A 19,393-nucleotide genomic window follows, 5' to 3' on the forward strand; every position below is an offset into this window, starting at 1 on the left:
AGTTATAAAGTATGTTCTCTCATTTTCGATAAAAATGCCGTTTAGGGAATTTAAAACTCCTTAATTCAATAAACATCTCCCATTGACCCATTTTCGGAAAATCCAAAACATCAGTAGACATGTTTCTAACATTTTACAAAATTGCATGCTATACAGTAAGTATGCCTTCACTACACAGCTTTTGTTGAAATTCTCATGTAGCTATGTGCCACAGATGTGATGTGTGTGTGTGTCCACGTATTAGCTCCTAAAACACTGATGGTGTAGTAATACCCCCCATGGGGCTAAGAAAAGCACTTTAATCTGAATTTGTCTTATCTTATTGATGAGTTTCCGAGCCTGTTTTGGTGGGACATTGATTATTAATGGTCTGCCTGTCTTTACCATTGTAGATGTTACTTTCATTCAGCAGTGCTTAGTAGCTATCCTCCTTGGGCAACATTTCATTGTGCTTCAGGCACAACCACCTAGACTTTATTTCAACAACAAACAAAAAAAACAATCTGGAAGAGAAGTGTGGCCTTGCAGTGCTTTCATTGTAAGGTGTTATTAAACATTTATGGAGAGAGAACGAAATAATACATCAGTCATTTCTCTGGTGTTTGGTGCTTTGTGAATTTCATGTATAGAGCATCTGTTAAAAGCATTTTACATTTAAAATGTATATGTGTGGCCTGTGTCCCCTGCACCCAGGGTTCTACACTAACCTTTTCCACTGGCGGCACTGGTGCTACCAACCTTTTCAGTTGGTGGCACCAGCACATAATTTGGTCGCACAATCTTTTAAATTAATATAATAATTGATCATGACCTGGCCTCTGTCCCATAATATGCCTTTATTCCATTTAGAACCCGGCTAAGAATGACTTGCCACATTTTTAAATTAGCATGCCTTTGTGTTCTTTAATTAGGATAGATTTACTGTAACAGCAAAGAAAATATACTTAAAAATAATGTGCAAAATGTATTTATTACGGATGTCAAAGTTACATGAGTTTTTTTCTGGGTTTTTTTCTGCAAAATCCTCTATAGCAGAGGTGGGGGCCACAAAACATCTGAACTCATGAGGGGCCGCAGTGACTCGTCGGTCTGCGTACCCACATCTCCCACAGGGCGGCGCACAATTGGCCCAGCGTCATTAGGGTCGGCCGGGGTAGGCTGTCAATGTAAATAAGAATTTGTTCTTAAATGACTTGCCTAGTTAAATAAAATGTAACTACATCAGGGGACCATTTTGAGGTCTGGGAAAAGTCTGAGAAATTGAATTTTTGTTGTTGTAGTTAGCCTTTTAATTCAGGTAAACGCCAGGCAGTTTGGCCAGCGGTGTTTCTGTAGTGCACTTAGGATGGAGTTTCAAAACAAATGGCCACTGGATTGATGCAAATAATCCTGATTCTGCCAAGACGGCGCAGGCTACTTTGTAGTTACATTTTTATTGCCTTTCCATCTACCTGAAAACAGTTAGCCTACACAAAGCATGGCTAATGGCTACACATAGTTGTGCACCGCACAAAGCAGGGCTCCACATTCAGGTAAATTTGCCAGGGGGCACACTGGGCCAGTGCCAACTGAAAGCTACTTGCATTAATAAAAAAAGTATATACTGGCCTGGGACAAGATCTGACAGGAAATCAAATGATGAGTGTGTAGCAACTAGCCTATACAGGGTACATACAGACATTGGCAAGTCAAATACCTTTTTTGACTAGGCCTACCTATTGTCATTATGCATTGACATTCACATTATTTTTACATTCTAAAATATGTCAGAATAATGTGAGTATTGCCTGGCTAAATAGACAGCATGCTCCCGACACAAACACACTAATGAAGTCTGTCCATGTGGTAGCTAGTCAGCCTCGCCATTTGAGATGTGTTACTGTATTATATTTTAAAATGAGAAAGCGACCAAAAAGCGGGTTCCCTTTTGTAATTGGACACTTTGAATGGAAAACCAAGTTGAACCAACATTTAGATGTCTTGCGGTAAAACCATGTGCGGTTATTATGAGCAACAGACTAGCGCAACATCATGAAATTGAAACGCCGGGAAACAAATGGAAGCGCCTACGTCTCATAAACGGATCAGAAATGAAATCACAGAATAATTAGTGCCTTAAAGTATTCTTACCCTTTGACTTATTCCACATTTTGTGTTACAGCCTGATTTCAAAATGGATTACTTTTATTTTTTCAGTCTACACACAATACCCCATAATGACAAAGTGAAAGTCGTTTTTAAAATGTTAGCAAATGTATTAAATTAAATACATAAATATCTAATTTACATACAGTACCAGTCAAAAGTTTGGACACCTACTCATTCCAGGGTTTTTCTTTTATTTGTACTATTTTCTACATTGTGGAATAATAGTGAACACATCAAAACTATGAAATAACACATATGGAATCATGTAGTAACCAAAAAAGTCAAATCACAATACATTTCATATTTGAAATTCTTCAAAGTAGCCACCCTTTGCCTTAATGACAGCGTTGCATGCGCTTGGCATTCTCTCCAAATGTGGAGGAACTTGAAAAGGATAAAACAGAAGGCTGTCGTAATCAGGAGACAGGTGTTTTATACATCTTCAAACTAAGGGCAAACATGGCATCCGTGACACAGAGGGAGAAGCGATCATCCATGTATATGGGTAAGAGTGTAGCTAGCTACATTTTCATATATTATATGTTTCTAATTTGGTGAAACTTGTTCAGTGCAAGTTAGTATACTGCTAATATTAGCTGGCTGGCTCGCTAGTTAACGTTACGTGTATGATCTGTGTAGTAATATTTGCATCTCAGAGCCATTTGCATTGCTAGTTATAGCCTAATGTTAGCTATCTAACATTGAACCTAGCTAGTTGGTTAGCTTTAGCTGTCTGTAGATTCATGCAGGGTGGTAACGTTATGAGTTGGGATTTTGGTTAATTGTTTAGCTACATGTCAAAAAAAGACTCCACTATGCAAGTAACCAGTTTACACCTTTTGTATCCTGTCCATGTGACAAATTAACTTTAGATTTGATTTAATATAGTGTGTGTTTACCAGAGACGTTAATATGAAGAACAACATGACCTGCACCAAAGTCAAATTAGGATATAACATTAGGCCAATGAGACAGAGTCCAAGTTATACAATTCTCTGGTAGAATGCCCTGCTTTTATTTTGTCATACTCACAACCATAAGCTATTTTCTGTCATTAGCGCGCCATTATCTTGTCGCGAGTTTATTGTTCTGTAATAATGAATACAATTTAGCTAAAGTTAAGGCGTTATCAGCTATATGATATAGTAATTATGTTTTATTTAACTAAACAAGTCATTTACAATGACAGCCTAGTCTAAATCTTTGGTTGTTCTCACCGTTTAGCACATGGCCTCGCATGTGAATCCTTAAAGAGATGGGTGGGGCTAAAGCTTAAGATGGTGTAAAAGATGCTGGATGGGTGTAGACCATGAAGAGCTTTCCAGTAGGTGTACCAAAACATTCAAGGGCCATTTTCTCAAAAGTGGGGTTACAAGTTTATCAACTTTCAAAGCATAATTACTTTCCCATTGTTCCTCAACTGTACTGTATGATAAACATTTTTCTAGCTCCGAGTCTCTACTTTTATCCAATATAAAAAAATGCAAATGTTGCTACACAAGATCGAGCCGTTCGGCCACATGTGGAATAAGTCAAGGTATGAATATTTTCTGAAGGCCATATTAGCGCAGTAGAACTTCTAAATCGGCTACCATAACTTCAAGGACTTTTCAAGGACCAAAGAGCTTAAAGGAAATGTCTGATTTTCAAGGTATACCATTCCATAATGACTGAATTGCACATCACAAATACTTAACCAAGACTTTAAACTTTTTAAATATTTGGTTACCCATTCTTGCCTTAGCATTTAGTGGTAGTTATAACTTGGAACATCTTTCCTACAGTTACCGCTGTCACTCTTCGCTCCACGTAACAACCAGCTTTTTAAGAGCTGAGCGCTCTCTCTGCTGACAGTTTGTCTATAGGCTATATCTGTGCAGAGAGCATGTGATAAATAAGCATCCATTGTTTAATAGTTATTTAAAATCAATTATATAGCCTAGATTAAAAATAGCATTATTGCAATATTTTTTTCTCTGCCCACTGACTGGGATGATTGACTGGCCCGGAGGGTTTCCAAAACCTCCCTCAAAGGCAAGTACTGACACGCACACACACGGGCATTCCCGTGCTGTTGCTTCTTTAAAAAGTTGCTTTATTTTTGCTCAATTGCACATTACTGTTTGAATAAATCATGGTAATAAAATAATTATAACGTGACCAGGTGCATTGTTTTCACTGGCACCCACGACCAATTAAAAATGTATGTCTCACTGCCAAGTCAAACGGTCGCAAGTGTGACTGTTTTGATCGTGGTATCAAATCCTTCCCGCACCCCCCATACACAACACATACACATTTTCAGTCAGGACTGTTCTGAGTCAGTGTGTTGTTGTAGGCTATAGTAGGGATAAGACGCTTGCCATTAAAAAAAATACAATTTGTGGGCTTATCCTTTCTGTTATAGTCTAGATTTTGATCCAAAGTTACATCTTCATGACATGTAATTTGAATGGAGAGCATAGTCCTATTTGAATTGCAATTCTCACCCTGGTTTGTCTTAAGTCTTAACCCAGTGGTGGCATTAGTGTTTGCATGGACACTTCCCGGCTTTGGCTGGCAGCACTGGCACTGGGCAGTGAGTGGGCAGGCTGGGTGAGTGGGTTTAGGAAATGAAAGGGGGGATTGATCAGGATACAGCCTCTGCCTCTCCACAGTCCTCTTTGTCCATTCATTGTGCTTGTGGGATTGAACCTATTGATTGTGCAAGTCTCCTCTGAAGAACGATTCTGTGAGGGAAGATTGTATTTGATGGGGACATCTCCGAGTAGGTGGAGCACAGACCTCCAAACACCAAGACTGGAGTAGGGTGACTAACTGTAGATAACATTACTGAGGATTACATTATAGATGATGAATCAGAAATGCTGCTATTGTCACATTTTGGACTGGTTCTGAAGACCTTAACCTAGAGCTGGGCAATATCTCAATTTATTTATTTTATGTTTTCTCTTTGTACAATTTTTTTTTTAAAGGTCAAAATCACTAAATTTCAAACAGTCAGCAATGAATTCAGGGTTGTGAAATTATACCTAGGCTACCTAGGCTAGTTATAAGTCTTCCACAACCATAATACCAGCTAATAATTATCCTGCATTTTTTTGCAATCAATGATCTGGCTTTCAAATCTGTCTTTTGAAAATGCAATGTTTAGTTCCAAATTTAACCAGAGCCATGCATAATGCACATTCACTAATAATGTCTAGCTTCTTGTAGCAGACCTTGGGCTGTAGAAAATGAACACCGGTCTCATGAACAATCACACAAGCCTACGTGCTAGTGAGTAGCCAGCTAATCTTTAAGTTTCAAGTTTAGCCAACTTGGATTTATTTGCTAGCTAACAAGGCAGAACAGTTGAATTGTTATAGGGAAATGTTGTTAAAAAATTACAACTTCATATTCATCTCCAGCACCACCCCTACATCAACATATGTGACATAGAAACTCACCAATGTTTGATTGATGACATCATTGGAAACACACAGAGAAAGGTAAGTGTTTCTGATGTCATCATCAACCAATTAGTAGGCAATGCCTACTCACAATAGGTCGACATCATAAAATGATTGTCATTGGAAACACATCTTCCCCCCCCTTTTTAATTTTTTTAATTTTTTACTACAAAACATAGAAACGCATCATTTTCACATGTTGGGGTGGTGCTGGAGATGATGAATGAAGTTGAACATTTAAATGTCAGTTTATGAACAGTTTTCTGTGTCTCCAACTTCGTGAACAGCATGTTAGCCTGTCCACTTTTGTTAATGTTGAAATCAAGTGACCTACCTCATTTCTCTCCAATTCCCAAAATAATTGTTTTATGCTTATTGCACATTTATATAGACTAGACAGCTAATATAAGTCTTTGGCTAAAATGCAGCTATTGGTACTTGGTACTGCAATGCCGCGTGCGACAAACTGAACATTCATTTCCCAGAATCAATGTTCATTGATACTCTCGTTTTAGTAGTGTCTGTTCTGTGTACATTTTGAGTAGTTGAGACATGAAAGGGTATGGTTAGAAAGGTGATCTTCTCTATTACAGTCAAATGGGTTTCTGTGGACCAAACCTGAAATGCACATAGTGAGTTGAAACCACTTGTTAGAGAGGATCCCTCATTTTTGTTGTTGTGAGTGGCAGGTGGAGCGGCTTGGGGTGTGTGTGTGTAAACCATAGTGGAAGAGTCGAAGCATGAGGTTTCACTCGCTAAAATCTATGCAAAATAAGCCCCATGCGTTTCTATGGGCTAATTTTGGACCTAAGCTTGCCTTTGAGACAATGACTCCCATTGTTAGGGTGTAGACATGAGCATCTTGCCATTATATACAGATCTCTGGTGTAAATGGGAAGGAGCACACAGCACAGAAAGAGACAACCAAAAAGACATGACGACAAACTACCATAGAAAACGTGATTCTTGCGATACAGGCATCTGGAATGTCACACAAACATATAAAAAAACATATAGCCCTACCTTAAGCCCCTCTGCCCCATAATAACCCACTGTGCCATCTTCACATGACCCTAGGAACAGTCATGGGGTCATAGCCAGGGCTATCGCTTTAACACATTTCTCATACTAGGTTAACGCTGTGCTGTCACTAAGTCGATGACTAGGGGACTGCTGGTGGCTCTTTCTTGTGTATGGTGGCAGGGCTGGAGTACAGGTGATGCTCAGAGCCTCCATTCTAATCCCTTCTAAGTATCAAGAGGCTAAAAATGCCCACTCTGGCCCAGGTCAAAAGGCAAAGGGATTACAATAAGCTAGAGCACAGATTTAAAAGGCTGTCCCGGCTAATGCAATGATGAAGAGGCCTCCAGGTGACATTGCACACTTCCCTTCCTGTCCTTAATGATGGATAATGGACTGGCATTTATGTCCAGTCTTCCTATCCAACGCCAAATGGCTTTACTGGAATGGTAGAGATGTCATGGCCCAGTGTCATCAAGCAAGAGAGATTGCATTGACTGTTACCGCTGACAATAACAGCTGTGAATGGGTGGCTGCTGAAGGCTAACAGAAGAGTGGAATTGATCCTGCTTTATTGTGGACTGATCGCAGCGGTCATGACTTGTTTCATATCATATTGATCGCACTCGTGTGCAGTCAGTCATCGATGGCAGAGCTACAATATTCCCCTGTGAGTGGGTTGTGTCTAGCAGACCAGCTCTCAGCCCTGTTCTGACTGAGACCATGTGTTTCCCAGGCTGGCTGGCTGTGGGGACAGGTGGCCAGGGGAGGGAGGAGGAGGATGAGTATGGGGAGGAGGTGGTAGTCATTGCAGTAACGAGGGCTTTGGGGATTACAGTGTAGTGGTTGGTTGTTTAGCCCAATCACTAATAAAAGGAAAGGTTGGTGGATTTTTATTCAATTAATATAATTGATTCTGAAATACTGTAATCAGTCAAAATGTCAACCTGAACTCTCTTATTGTGTGGGGGGTGGATGACAGAACAGAAGGCCTGTGTGTTGGATGGGAGGAGAGCATGGGGTTTCCCAGCTGTAGGGGCCAGCTGGTGGATGTAGAGTATTGGTCTGTTCTGGAAGAGGCACCTCCATTCACCAGGCAGACCAGGCCCGTAGTAACAGCAGACTGAGAGACTGGGCATCACAAGGGTGCACCAAGATAGAAATGTTAACCACACACTAAATAGAGAAGTTATGATGAGGCCATGTTGTCCTGTGTATTTTTAATTGAGTCAGCCAGTTCAGGCTCCAAGTTAGTGTGACTAATGCGGTAGAGGTATTATGCTGCTGAACCATCATGTGAGTCAGAGAGCCTCCCCAGTCTGGTCTGGATAGTCCTGTAAAGGAGACCTGACACACATCTTAAACTCTGCTCTTCTACAGACTAGTGCAGAGCAACAGCTGCGGTGTGGCTAGCTCACAGACGGAGGGGGAGCATTTTTAAAGTGCTTTATGTAATAACCCAGCTATAATCCAAGGTGACGCTTAGATAACTAATACAATGAATGTGATCTATGTGGATGAATGAAAGTGGATACAAATGGCCCTGCTCCAAAACCATAGGAACACACATTATTATTCATGCATTCACTTAGAGACAAGCATATTCTGTAACATTCTTTTTCAGAGACCTTTTCTCTCTTGGAAGAATATCTTTATCTACCCTATGGGGGAATGAATTAACTTTTCCTGAAATGTTAGAAACTCTCACATTCTTTCTCCCCCTTTCTCTGATAGGTACAATGGCTCCCTCCCAAACGGAGACCGGGGAAGAAGGAAAAGCCGCTTTGCCCTGTACAAGAGAAGCAAAGCCAACGGTGTTAAACCCAGCACCGTCCATATCCTCAACACGCCACAAGCCAGCAAGGTAAAACGGGAACCTAGCCTACTCACATATTCATGCACAATCTAAGTAATTGGTGGATGAAGACTGAGTTCTCATGAATATGTTATTACCCTTCTTAGCAAATTGATAGAATGACCAACAATTGACACAACAGTGAGCACCAACACTGAATTTGACTCATTTTACTTTTTAACACGTTTTTCATGTATCTAACTTGAAATCCCAGTCAAGAAAAATTGTTGCTCTATTGATGGCTCTGACATTTACTACACAAAAGCTGCAGCCAGACCTCCTAGCTTTGCTATGTGTGGTGTCTGCCAGAAAACTGCCCAGTCCGGTACAACATGTCTGTCCTCTTGCATTCCTACATTTGGTATCCTAGCAGTCAGCTAAACAAGCTAGAGTGCCTGCTGCTGACGTCTGCAGTTTTTAGAAGCACATGTTTCAAAGCACTTCTCCTTTTTTGTATTTGGGCCTTCTGGCTTAAGGCCCTTCAGTCTGTGTTAGTCTCCCACCCTGTAGCCTGACTGAGTCTGATAACCTCTTCTCCCAGTGAGAAGAGCTTAGGAGCTAGCTGTTAGCTGATAAAGGCTGTATCATCTCTGACTGTTCAGTGAACTGTACTGGGCCCTGCTCTGTCTGCTGTTTCACGACACACACCAGTATGTGTAGGTTTATGTAAGAGGTTATGTACAGCCTGTTATATAATGATGGAGCTTTATTAACCCCCCTGCACCTTCACCTCCCCTTCCCTCTGCCACCCTGGTATCAGGGCCTCTATTAAACTTGGTTTAGTGGGGTGAAGTGAGGAGGATGTTGTTGCAGTTGGCTGACCTTCCCCTCACAGCTGTACACACATTGATGAAAATAGCTGTTCCTTCTGAGGCAGGCAAGAAAGGGAACCTCATTTTGAGATTCTGCCTTTAGTAGCCTACCACTGTTGTCAGTGATTTAATTCACCATAGTCCTACATGCGGTAAAGAGATCAATGGAACGCAGACCATGGGTGGAAGAACAAGGACACCGTCATTGGCTCACCCCCAAAAAATCTGATATTCGTCATCCGTCATGAGTTTTGAGTTCAAACAGGCCCACAATGTGTGGTTATTAAAATCCGATTTGGATATACACTATATATACAAAAGTATGTGGACATCCCTTCAAATTAGTGGATTCAGCTTTTTCAGCCACACCCATTGCTGACAGGTGTATAACATCGAGCACACGGCCATGCAATCAACATAGACAAGCATTGGCAGTAGAATGTCCTTACTGAAGAGCTCTGTGACTTTCAACTGTCATAGGATGCCACCTTTCCAACAAGTCAGTTTGTCAAATTTCTGCCCTGCTAGAGCTGCCCTGGTGAACTGTATTTACTGTTATTGTGAAGTGGAAATAACTAGGACCAACAAGGGCTCAGCTGCGAAATGGTAGGGTACACAAGCTCACAGAGCGTGTACAAATCGTCTGTCCTCGGTTACAACACTCACTACTGAGTTCCAAACTGCCTCTGGAAGCAACATCAGCACAATAACTTTTTGTCGGGACGCGAGCTTCATGAAATGGGTTTCCATGGCTGAGCAGCCGCACACAAGCCAGAGATCACCATGCACAATACCAATGGTCGACTGGAGTGTTGTAAACATCGCCGCCATTGGACTCAGTGGAAACGAGTTCTCTGGAGTGAGGAATCATGCTTCACCACCTCCCGCAATGCCTAGTGCTAACTGTAAAGTTTGGTGGAGGAGGAATAATGGTCTGGGGCTGTTTTTCATGGTTCGGGCTAGGCCCCTTAGTTCCAGTGAAGGGAAATCCTAATGCTACAGCAGACATTGTAGACGATTCTGTGCGTCAGACTTTATGGGAATAGTTTGGGAAAGGCCCCCTCCTGTTTCAGCATGACAATGCCCCCGTGCACAGAGCGAAATTCATACAGAAATGGTTTGTCGAGATGGCACAGAGTCCTGACCACAACCCTATTTGAACACCTTTGGGATGAATTGGAACGCCAACTGCGAGCCTGGCCTAATTGCCCAACATCAGGTCCCGACCCCACTAATGCTCATGTGGCTGAATGGAAGCCCGCAACAATGTTTCAGACCTTTTACTCAGTACTTTGTTGAAGCACCTTTGGCAGTGATTACAGCCTCAAGTCTTCTTGGGTGTGACGCTACAAGCTTGGCACACCTGTATTTGGGGAGTTTCTCCCGTTCTTCTCTGCAGATCCTCTTAATTAAGCTCTGTCAGGTTGGATGGGGAGCGTCGCTGCACAGCTATTTTCAGGTCTCTCCAGAGATGTTCGATCAGGTTCAAATCCGGGCTCTGGCCGGGCCACTCAAGGACATTCAGAGACTTGTCCCAAAGCCACTCCTGTGTTGTCTTGGCTGTGTGCTTAGGGTCAATTGTCCTGTTGGAAGGTGAACCTTTGACCCAGTCTGAGGTCCGGAGCACTCTGGAGCAGGTTTTCATCAAAGATCTCTCTGTACTTTACTCCACTCATCTTTCCCTTGATCCTGACTAGTCTCCCAGTCCCTGCCGCTGAATAACATCCCCACAGTATGATGCTACCATCACCATGCTTTACCATAGGGATGGTGCCAGGTTTCCTCCAGACATGACATTTGGCATTCAGGACAATGAGTTCAATCTTGGTTTCATTAGACCAGAGAATCCTTTAGGTGCCTATTGGCAAACTCCAAGTGGGCTGTCATGTGCTTTTTTACTGAGGAGTGGCTTCCATCTTGCCACTACCTTAAATGCCTGATTGGTGGAGTGCTGCAGAGATGGTTGTCCTTCTGGAAGGTTCTTGCATCTCCACAAAGGAACTCTGGAGCTCTGTCAGTGACCGTCGAGTTCTTGATCACCTCTCTGACCATGGCCCTTCTTCCCCGATTGCTCAGTTTGGCAGGCGGCCAGCTCTAGGAAGAGTCTTGGTGGTTCCAAACTTCGGTTTAAGAATGATGTATGCCACTGTGTTCTTGGGGACCTTCAATGCTGCATAAATATTTTGGCACCCTTCCCCAGATCTGTGCCTCGACACAATCCTGTCTCGGAGCTCTACGGACAATTCCTTCGACCTCATGGCTTGGTGTTTGCTCTGACATGCACTGTTAACTGTGGGACCTTTATGTAGACAGGTGTGCCTTTCCAAATCATGTCCACATGTGGAATCCAATCAAGTTGTAGAAACATCTCAAGGATGAACAATGGGAACAGGATGCACATGAGCTCAATTTCGAGTCTCAAAGGGTCTGTAAGTAAGGCATTTCTGTTTTTATTTGTATTCTTTTGCAAAAAATTCAACCTGTTTTCGCTTTGTCATTATGGGGTATTTTGTGTAGATTGAGGGGGGGGGAAAACAATTTAATCCATTTTAGAATAAGGCTGTAACGTAACAATGTGTACAAAGTCAAGGGGTCTGAATACTTTCCGAATGCACTATAGAAATCGATGGTGTTACTTGAAGCCTATTTTTAAGTGTAATGCAGTTGATTGGTGACTGACGTATTGGTTTGACATCCATACAAGCATTATTCTCTTATTACCCCCAAGAGGGTATGAAATGCACATAAATATAGGCACATTTTGTTGGTAGGCAATAAGGAGATTTTGAATCTTTCCCGCATGGGGGGTGCGTCAGTGGTGTTGCCATGGCATTCCCATTGTTTTGATCGATTCGATTCATCTCTTTACCTCACCTATACCTAATGTCGTAGAGCCAGCACTGAGGGTTCTATTTGAAAGCAGAGATGTGAGATATCCATTGAGAGGGTAACTGTTACATGTGGATTTCCAAGTGTGTACTTGTCCACCGACGCTTTCTCTTGCTCAGCAGGAATGTGTTCCCTCTGTTCTTTCAGACACTACACCAAATCTCCCTCACACTCTGTAGTAGGTCCATGTGAACACGTTGAGAAAGCGCTCTGAGTAGGGCTCACGTGTCTGTGCACACTCTGGTGCTCATGACAGATAATGAGGAGCTCCCATGATCACTACCAGACTCCTATTCAAATCCTGCCTCTGCTCCCTAATCTGCCCACTTGATCTCAATTACAGGTGTCTGTCTGGGTGTGTTTGTGTTCCTTTGGGTGTTCCCTAACAAACGGTTTAGACCTCACTCTCTTCAGGTCTCAGTTGGTTGTGTGGGATTTTAGAACTGGGTATGTGGCAATCCAAAAGTAGCCAAATGTTGTGTTGAAAATGTAGAATGCTTTACACTTGTGGGAATTGGCCTACCGGTATATGGAACAGGTTTCTTACAAAATAAATATGAAAAGTACATGCATAAGCATGTTAGCAATTGAAAGGGAACAGTTTGGAGATGTTTAGGACACAACAGTTCACCTGACACAACACTGAATAAACTGTTGCTTTTTACATGCATTTTTTATATTTACCATACTTTTCGCCGCATTTGTTGATAATGCCATTTTGAAAATACTCTGGATACATTCAGTAACATGATAATATTCCTCAAATGTGGGTTAGGTGCAACATAACACAACACAAAAAAATAACAAGGGTTTGAGGGAGAGGACTAACTGGTGTCTTCAAGTGGTCACACACTTCTCCAAAGTGTGCACAGTTCTTAAGTCATTTCAATGCTGTACCTTTTTAGGAACTAGAGCAAGCACACTTGTAGTTGTTTTGTTTGAAACCCAGCCCTGCGTCCCCACCTTTACACAATTACTGTTCTTTACGCAATCCAAAAACGGTCCATTTATAAATCCAAATGTGGGTCAGGTGAGCATAATATGAAAGCTTGTTCTATTGCCAACATGACTAGCTAAGTTATAAAATGTGATCTTAAATTGTTAGGCTTTCACAGGGAAATTCTGAGAAACCAATGGTAGTGTTGGTGCCCATAAAATGACATCATGAGTGCATTCAGGTGCGTACTACACTGCGATTTTTCTTCACAATAGACAAACCGGCTCATTCTGTTCAGAACAACCCAGGGTATGATGCCATGTCATCTTGTAACTGTACATCAAACATAGTGATCATAAACATTGACAATATGACATGAGTTTTATGATTTTAAAAAATATATACACTGCTCAAAAAAATAAAGGGAACACTTAAACAACACAATGTAACTCCAAGTCAATCACACTTCTGTGAAATCAAACTGTCCACTTAGGAAGCAACACTGATTGACAATAAATTTCACATGCTGTTGTGCAAATGGAATAGACAAAAGGTGGAAATTATAGGCAATTAGCAAGAAACCCCCAATAAAGGAGTGGTTCTGCAGGTGGTGACCACAGACCACTTCTCAGTTCCTATGCTTCCTGGCTGATGTTTTGGTCACTTTTGAATGCTGGCGGTGCTTTCACTCTAGTGGTAGCATGAGACGGAGTCTACAACCCACACAAGTGGCTCAGATAGTGCAGCTCATCCAGGATGGCACATCAATGCGAGCTGTGGCAAGAAGGTTTGCTGTGTCTGTCAGCGTAGTGTCCAGAGCATGGAGGCGCTACCAGGAGACAGGCCAGTACATCAGGAGACGTGGAGGAGGCCGTAGGAGGGCAATAACCCAGCAGCAGGACCGCTACCTCCGCCTTTGTGCAAGGAGGAGCACTGCCAGAGCCCTGCAAAATGACCTCCAGCAGGCCACAGATTGTCTAGCCCAGCTGATTTGTACGGGTCCAGGTTTTGCAGCTCTTTCAGAACATCTGCTATCTGGATTTGGGTGAAGGAGAAGCTGGGGAGGCTTGGGCAAGTAGCTGCGGGGGGTGCAGAGCTGTTGGCCGGGGTTGGGGTAGGCAGGAGGAAAGCATGGCCAGCCGTAGAGAGCTGCTTATTGAAATTCTCGATTATCGTGGATTTATCGGTGGTGACAGTGTTACCTAGCCTCGTGCAGTGGGCAGCTGGGAGGAGGTGCTCTTATTCTCCATGGACTTTCAAGTGGAAATGTGAAGTGCAGGTATTTGGCTTGCTTGTATGACATTAAAGCAGTATTTATTATCCTGACAGCTTTCAAAATACATTGAGTCCTCTTAATGTACAGCATTTCCCTTACTCAGACAACAGTTGCCCAATTAGCGGGAGGGATGGGGGCAAGTTCTTGTCGCGTGTGGTTCAGAACGTCTGTCAGTCGAAACCCATACAGAGCTGTGAAGCGGAGACCCTGAAATCTGACGTCGTGTACAGCATGTTACTGTACAACCACTGCGTTCCAATTTAGGAGCTTATCAGTGTCCAAATCTGCCATTTCCAACCTGTATTAGGGTACGAGTGTAAAAAAGGGCTCCCTGTAACATTGATTTTGTGATTTTTTTTCTTTTTCTTTCAAGTGACAACTACCAGAATTTAGTGGTTACTGCCCTACAATCAATGAAAAAACAGGACCCATTTTGAATGTATTGGTATGTCGTTGTTTTCCAGCTGGCGAGCATGATGCAGCTGTCTTCAGAGCGTAGGCAATTTTTTTTGCTGTAGTCTACAGTTTGTTACTGTTAACATTCTAAGTAACTTCTAACATTAAACTGTTCTTGTGCCTGTGTAATAAAACTTGTAATTACTTTTGGAGCAACATTTTATTATCATGTTTTTATTAATACTTTGATAATTGCATTTAGATTGCCCAATGAGCTGAGCGTTTTCAACTCCTGTACATGAGGAATAGTCACTTTTCCTTATTCCACGTATGTAATCACGCCATTATTATGCAATTATTAAGCAATTTACAAAGTATTATGAAACAATGTTGCTAAGTTACTACACATGTATAAGAACTTGATGTAAAGTGTTGTAAACTGTTACTTTACCACTCATTATGAAAATATATTTGTTAGTAATTCTGAAGCTGCAAAAGTGTTCTACTCTAATGTTGACGTGTCCCTCGTGTATTTCATTATAGGCTATATTATTCATATATTTAGACGAATTCAATTAACTGTTGTAGCATTTGGTTCTTCATCAAATATTTGTCAGCCATCCATTTTATTACTGGCATTAAAATACCTTCGTATTTTTATTTGGTTTTCTGAGACCTGTATTTGAATATCAAAGAAAGTAGTTGACTTTTAGTTAACTTTATAAACTATATCCGACTACCTTGATTATTTGAAAAGTTGGTATTTTCTACCCAGGTCTGGCTGACTGAGTATGAATTGTATCTGACCCCAGAATCCCCCCTCATGGAGTTCAGCTGATTGACTGGCCTATGTTGACTGAGCCTAGAGTGGTCACTGTCATGGAAGTGTTACTTCACAGGAACACTGATCCCTACTGTCCCATTCCAAGAATTCCTTCCAACGTTTTTGTCCAGTGATATAATGAAGGGTTAGTGCAACCATCTAATGAGTCCCCATCACGAGTGGTGGCGCGGTTACGGAAGGCATTAGTTCCCATCCTGAGCCGCTGGCACATGGCTGATCTGATGGTGTGAGAACAAAGTAGACGCATGACACTTCCTACCCCAGTTTAGACCCGAGTGGAACTCTGGTTTAGTATTATAACATATACCCACCTTGTAAATTATTTGCCCACATGTGTGTCTCAAATCAAAGTGTATTTGTCACGTGCGCTGAATACAGTGAAATGCTTACTTACAGGCTCTAACCAATAGTGCAAAAAAGGTATTAGGTGAACAAGAGGTAGGTAAAGAAATAAAACAACAGTAAAAAGACAGGCTATATACAGTAGCGAGGCTATAAAAAGTAGGGAGGCTACATACAGACACCGGTTAGTCAGGCTGATTGAGGTAGTGTGTACATGTAGATATGGTTAAAGTGGCTATGTATATATGATGAACGGAGAGTAGCAGTAGTGTAAAAGAGGGTGTGGTGGGTGTGGGACACAATGCAGATAGCCCGGTTAGCCACTGTGCCGGAGCAGTGGTTGGTCGGCCCAATTGAGGTAGTATGTACATGAATGCATAGTTAAAGTGATTTTGCATATATGATAAACAGAGAGTAGCAGCAGTGTAAAAGGAAGGGTTGGGGTGGGGGGGGCACACAATGCAAATAGTCCGGGTAGCCATTTGATTACCTGTTCAGGAGTCTTATGGCTTGGGGGTAAAAATTGTTGAAGCCTTTTTGTCCTAGACTTGGCACTCCAGTACCGCTTGCCATGCAGTAGTAGAGAGAACAGTCTGACTGGGGTGGCTGGGGTTTTTGACAATTCTTTGGGGGCCTTCCTCTGACACCACCTGGTGTAGAGGTCCTGGATTAGCCTCTGATGTACTGGGCCGTACGCACTACCCTCTAGTGCCTTGTGGTCAGAGGCCGAGCAGTTGCCGTACCAGGCAGTGATGCAACCAGTCAGGATGCTCTCGATGTTGCAGCTGTAGAATCTTTTTAGGATCTCAGGACCCATGCCAAATCTTTTCAGTCTCCTGAGGGGGAACAGGCTTTGTCGTGCCCTCTTCACAACTGTCTTGGTGTGTTTGAACCATTCTAGTTTGTTGATGTGGACACCAAGGAACTTGAAGCTCTCAACCTGCTCCACTACAGCCCCGTCGATGAGAATGGGTGCGTGCTCGGTCCTCCTTTTCCTGTAGTCCACAATCATCTCCTTAGTCTTGGTTACGTTGAGGGATAGGTTGTTATTCTGGCACCACCCGGCCAGGTCTGACTTCTTCCCTATAGGCTGTCTCGTTGTTGTCGGTGATCAGGCCTACCACTGTTGTGTCGTCTGCAAACTTAATGATGGTGTTGGAGTCGTTCCTGGCCATGCAGTCGTGGGTGAACAGGGAGTACAGGAGGGGACTGAGCACGCACCCCTGGGGAGCTCCAGTGTTGAGGATCAGCGTGGCAGATGTGTTGCTGCCTACCCTCACCACCTGGGGGCGGCCCGTAAGGAAGTCCAGGATCCAGTTGCAGAGGGAGGTGTTTAGTCCCAGGATCCTTAGCCTAGTGATGAGCTTTACTATGGTGTTGAACGCTGAGCTGTAGTCAATGAATAGCATTCTCACGTAAGCGTTCCTTTTGTCCAGGTGGGAAAGGGCAGTGTGGAATGCAATAGAGATTGCATCATCTGTGGATCTGTCTGGGTGGTATGCAAATTGGAGTGGGTCTAGGGTTTCTGGGATAATGGTGTTGATGTGAGCCATTACCAACATTTCAAAGCACTTCATGGCTACAGATGTGAGTGCTACGTTTGTAGTCATTTAGGCAGGTTGCCTTTGCGTTTTTGGGCACAGGGACTATGGTGGTCTGCTTGAAACATGTTTGTATTACGGACTTAATCAGGGAAATGTCAGTGAAGACACCTGCCAGTTGGTCAGCACATGCCCGGAGCACACGTCCTGGTAATCTGTCTGGCCCCGCAGCCTTTTGTATGTTGACCTGTTTTAAGGCCTTACTCACGTCGGCTACGGAGAGCGTGATCACACAGTCGCCTGGAACAGCTGAGTCTCTCGTGCATGCCTCAGTGTTGCTTGCCTCGAAGCGAGCATAGAAGTGATTTAGCTCGTCTGGTAGGCTCGTGTCACTGGGCAGCTCGCGGCTGTTCTTCCCTTTGTAGTCTAATAGATTGCAAGCCCTGCCACATACGACGAGTGTCGGAGCCGGTGTAGTGTGATTAAATCTTAGCCCTGTATTGACGCTTTGCCTGTTTGATGGTTCGTCGCAGGGCATAGCAGGATTTTATTGTAAGCTTCCGGGTTAGAGTCCTGCACCTTGAAAGCGGCAGCTCTACCCTTTAGCTCAGTGCGAATGTTGCCTGTAATCCATGGCTTCTGGTTGGGGTATGTACGTACAGTCACTGTGGGGACAGCGTCCTCGATGCACTTATTGATAAAGCCAGTGCCTGATGTGGTGTACTCCTCAATACCATCGGAAGAATCCCGGAACATGTTCCAGTCTGTGATAGCAAAACACCTGTAGTTTAGCATCTGCTTCATCTGACCACTTTTTTATAGACCGAGTCACTGGTGCTTCCTGCTTTAATTTTTGCTTGTAAGCAGGAATCAGGAGGATAGAGTTGTGGTCGTATTTACCAAATGGAGGGCAAGGGAGAGTTTTGTACGCGTCTCTGTGTGTGGAGTACATGTGATCTAGAATTTTTTTCCCTCTGGTTGCACATTTAACATGTTGATGGAAATTTGGTAGAACTGATTTAAGTTTCCCTGCATTAAAGTCTCCGGCCACTAGGAGCGCCGCCGCTGGGTGACTGGTTTCTTGTCTGCTTATTTCCTTATATAGCTGACTGAGTGTGGTCTTAGTGCCAGCATCTGTCTGTGGTGGTAAATAAACAGCCACGAAAAGTATAGCTGAAAACTCTCTAGGCAAGTAGTGTGGCCTGCAATTTATCACAATATACTCTACTTCAGGCGAGCAAAATCTAGAGACTTCCTTAGATTTCGTGCACCAGCTGTTTACAGATTTGCACAGACCGCCCCCCCTCCCTTGTCTTACCTGCTGTTACCTGTGTGCTTACCTGTGTGCTGTTCTATCTTGCCGGTGCAGCTTGTATCCCGCTAGCTAAATATGCTGAATATGTCTGCATGTTTGGTGACACTTTTCCCATGTCCGAATGTGTCTCCGTGATCGGAAGACGGTTCTGATTTAAGAGGTTGTCGTTTGCATCGGCGAGCAGTGCCCAAGAAAATAGATAAATCCAATTGTTAGATGCTACCACCACCCTCCCAAACAAAACCAAACATTGATTCGATATGGTCTTCTCACCTTCGTACGCGTACCTGTTTCACACCTGTTTGTCCTCGCTAATCAGCCTAGCAATATAGGCGTCGTGCTGCCGCAGACAAGAAGACTGGACGTGTGTACGAACATTGAAATCCATATTACATTTTGATTTGTAGGGGGGTGGTAGCATCTTAACAATTTCAGTAAATCATTTATTGAGCTCTGCGACACAAACAAGGATCTCTTAACCCATCTAGGACTGGGGTTCTGCTAGCGGCAGGGCGCCAAATTCAATCAACAGAAATCTCATAATTAAATTTTTCGGCGAAAGCAGA

The 19,393-nt window shown here is 43.0% G+C and overlaps 1 protein-coding gene across 1 annotated transcript in view; it reads left to right on the forward strand.

Moving 5' to 3' along the window:
* Positions 1–19,393, forward strand: part of LOC111968702 (E3 ubiquitin-protein ligase pellino homolog 2-like) — a 43,293-nt gene that overhangs the window by 11,954 nt on the left and 11,946 nt on the right. The window contains exon 2 of the mRNA XM_023994509.2: positions 8,355–8,484. Coding sequence (XP_023850277.1) covers positions 8,355–8,484 — 130 coding nt within the window. The remainder of the gene's footprint in view (positions 1–8,354; positions 8,485–19,393) is intronic.

Source organism: Salvelinus sp. IW2-2015, linkage group LG9, assembly GCF_002910315.2.
Source record: "Salvelinus sp. IW2-2015 linkage group LG9, ASM291031v2, whole genome shotgun sequence".
NCBI lineage: Eukaryota > Metazoa > Chordata > Actinopteri > Salmoniformes > Salmonidae > Salvelinus > Salvelinus sp. IW2-2015.